The sequence below is a fragment of the Notothenia coriiceps genome, unplaced genomic scaffold (genome assembly GCF_000735185.1).
Source record: "Notothenia coriiceps isolate Sejong01 unplaced genomic scaffold, NC01 NC01_scaffold00012356, whole genome shotgun sequence".
NCBI classification, from domain to species: domain Eukaryota; kingdom Metazoa; phylum Chordata; class Actinopteri; order Perciformes; family Nototheniidae; genus Notothenia; species Notothenia coriiceps.
The window spans coordinates 8,442-9,708 of record NW_011345057.1 but is presented as its reverse complement, the minus strand read 5'-3'; the positions used below and the strand labels follow the sequence as shown (position 1 = coordinate 9,708).

At 51.9% G+C, this 1,267-nt stretch overlaps 1 protein-coding gene across 1 annotated transcript; it reads left to right on the top strand.

Moving 5' to 3' along the window:
• Positions 1 to 4: 4 nt before the first annotated feature.
• LOC104947319 (nuclear factor 7, brain-like) lies at positions 5 to 1,209 on the top strand (the record flags this gene model as incomplete). The annotated part of the gene is given in 4 exon segments (XM_010773296.1): positions 5 to 431; positions 434 to 927; positions 930 to 974; positions 976 to 1,209. Coding segments are annotated over 4 exon segments (1,122 nt in total), but the record flags the coding sequence as incomplete, so codon positions are not given.
• Between the last annotated feature and the right edge of the window lie 58 nt (positions 1,210 to 1,267).

The following is a 1,267-nucleotide window of genomic DNA, read 5'->3' as shown; positions in this document are numbered from 1 at the left end:
GTTAGAGGAAGATCTCTGCTGTCCGGTCTGTCAGGACGTCTTTAGAGATCCTGTTGTTCTGTCCTGTAGCCACAGCTTCTGTAAAGCCTGTCTGCTGACCTGGTGGAGGGGGAAACCATCACTAGAGTGTCCAGTCTGTAAGATAGAATCTTCAGGAAGGAATCCCCCCTGTTACCTGGTGTTGAAGAACCTGTGTGAGACCTTCTTACTGGAGAGAGGTCAGAGACCTCCAGAGGCTCTCTGCAGTCTGCACTTTGAGAGACTCAGACTCTTCTGTCTGGACCATCAGCAGCCAGTGTGTCTCGTCTGCAGAGATTCAGAGAAACACACCAACCACAGATTCAGACCCATGGATGAAGCTGCTCAGGGTCTCAGGAAGGAGCTCCAGAAGTCTCTGCAGCCTTTGAGGAAGAAGTTAGAGACTTTGAAGAAGTTAAAGTGAAGTTTGCTCAAACAGCAGGACACACGGAGGTCCAGGCTCAACACACAGAGATGCAGATTAAGGAGCAGTTCAAGAAGCTTCACCAGTTTCTAGAAGAGGAAGAGGAGGCCAGGATGGCTGCACTGAGGGAGGAAGAGGAGCAGAAGAGGAGGATGATGGAGGAGAAGATGGAGGCTGTGAGCAGAGAGATAGCAGCTCTTTCACACACAGTCAGAGCCACAGAGGAGGAGCTGAGAGCTGAAGACGTCTCCTTCCTGCACAACTACAAGGCTGCAGTGGAGAGGCTGCAGCGCCCCCTGCTGGAGGATCCACAGCTGCCCTCAGGAGCTCTGATAGACCAGGCCAAACACCTGGGCAACCTCAGCTTCAACATCTGGAGCAAGATGAAGGACATGGTGTCCTACTCTCCTCTCATCCTGGACCCAAACACTGCTCATCCACAACTCATCCTGTCTGAAGATCTGACCAGAGTGAGACTAGGAGGAGAGAGCAGAAACTTCCTGATAATCCAGAGAGGTTTGATGAATACCTCTTCTGTCCTGGGCTCTGAGGGCTTTGACTCAGGGACTCACAGCTGGGATGTCCAGGTTACAGACAGTACATACTGGTCACTTGGTGTGTTAGCAGAGTCTGTCCAGAGGAAGGGAGGACATAGGTCGTGGGATTTCTGGGCAATAGGATTTCTATGAAGGTGAATTACTCAGCAGGGTCACCACCAGATCGGACACTCCTCTCAGCCTGAAGAAGGACAGCTCCAGAGGGTCCAGAGGTGATCGACCTGGAACAGACGGAAGGTGGTCGTTCTCTGATCCTGGCACACTAACA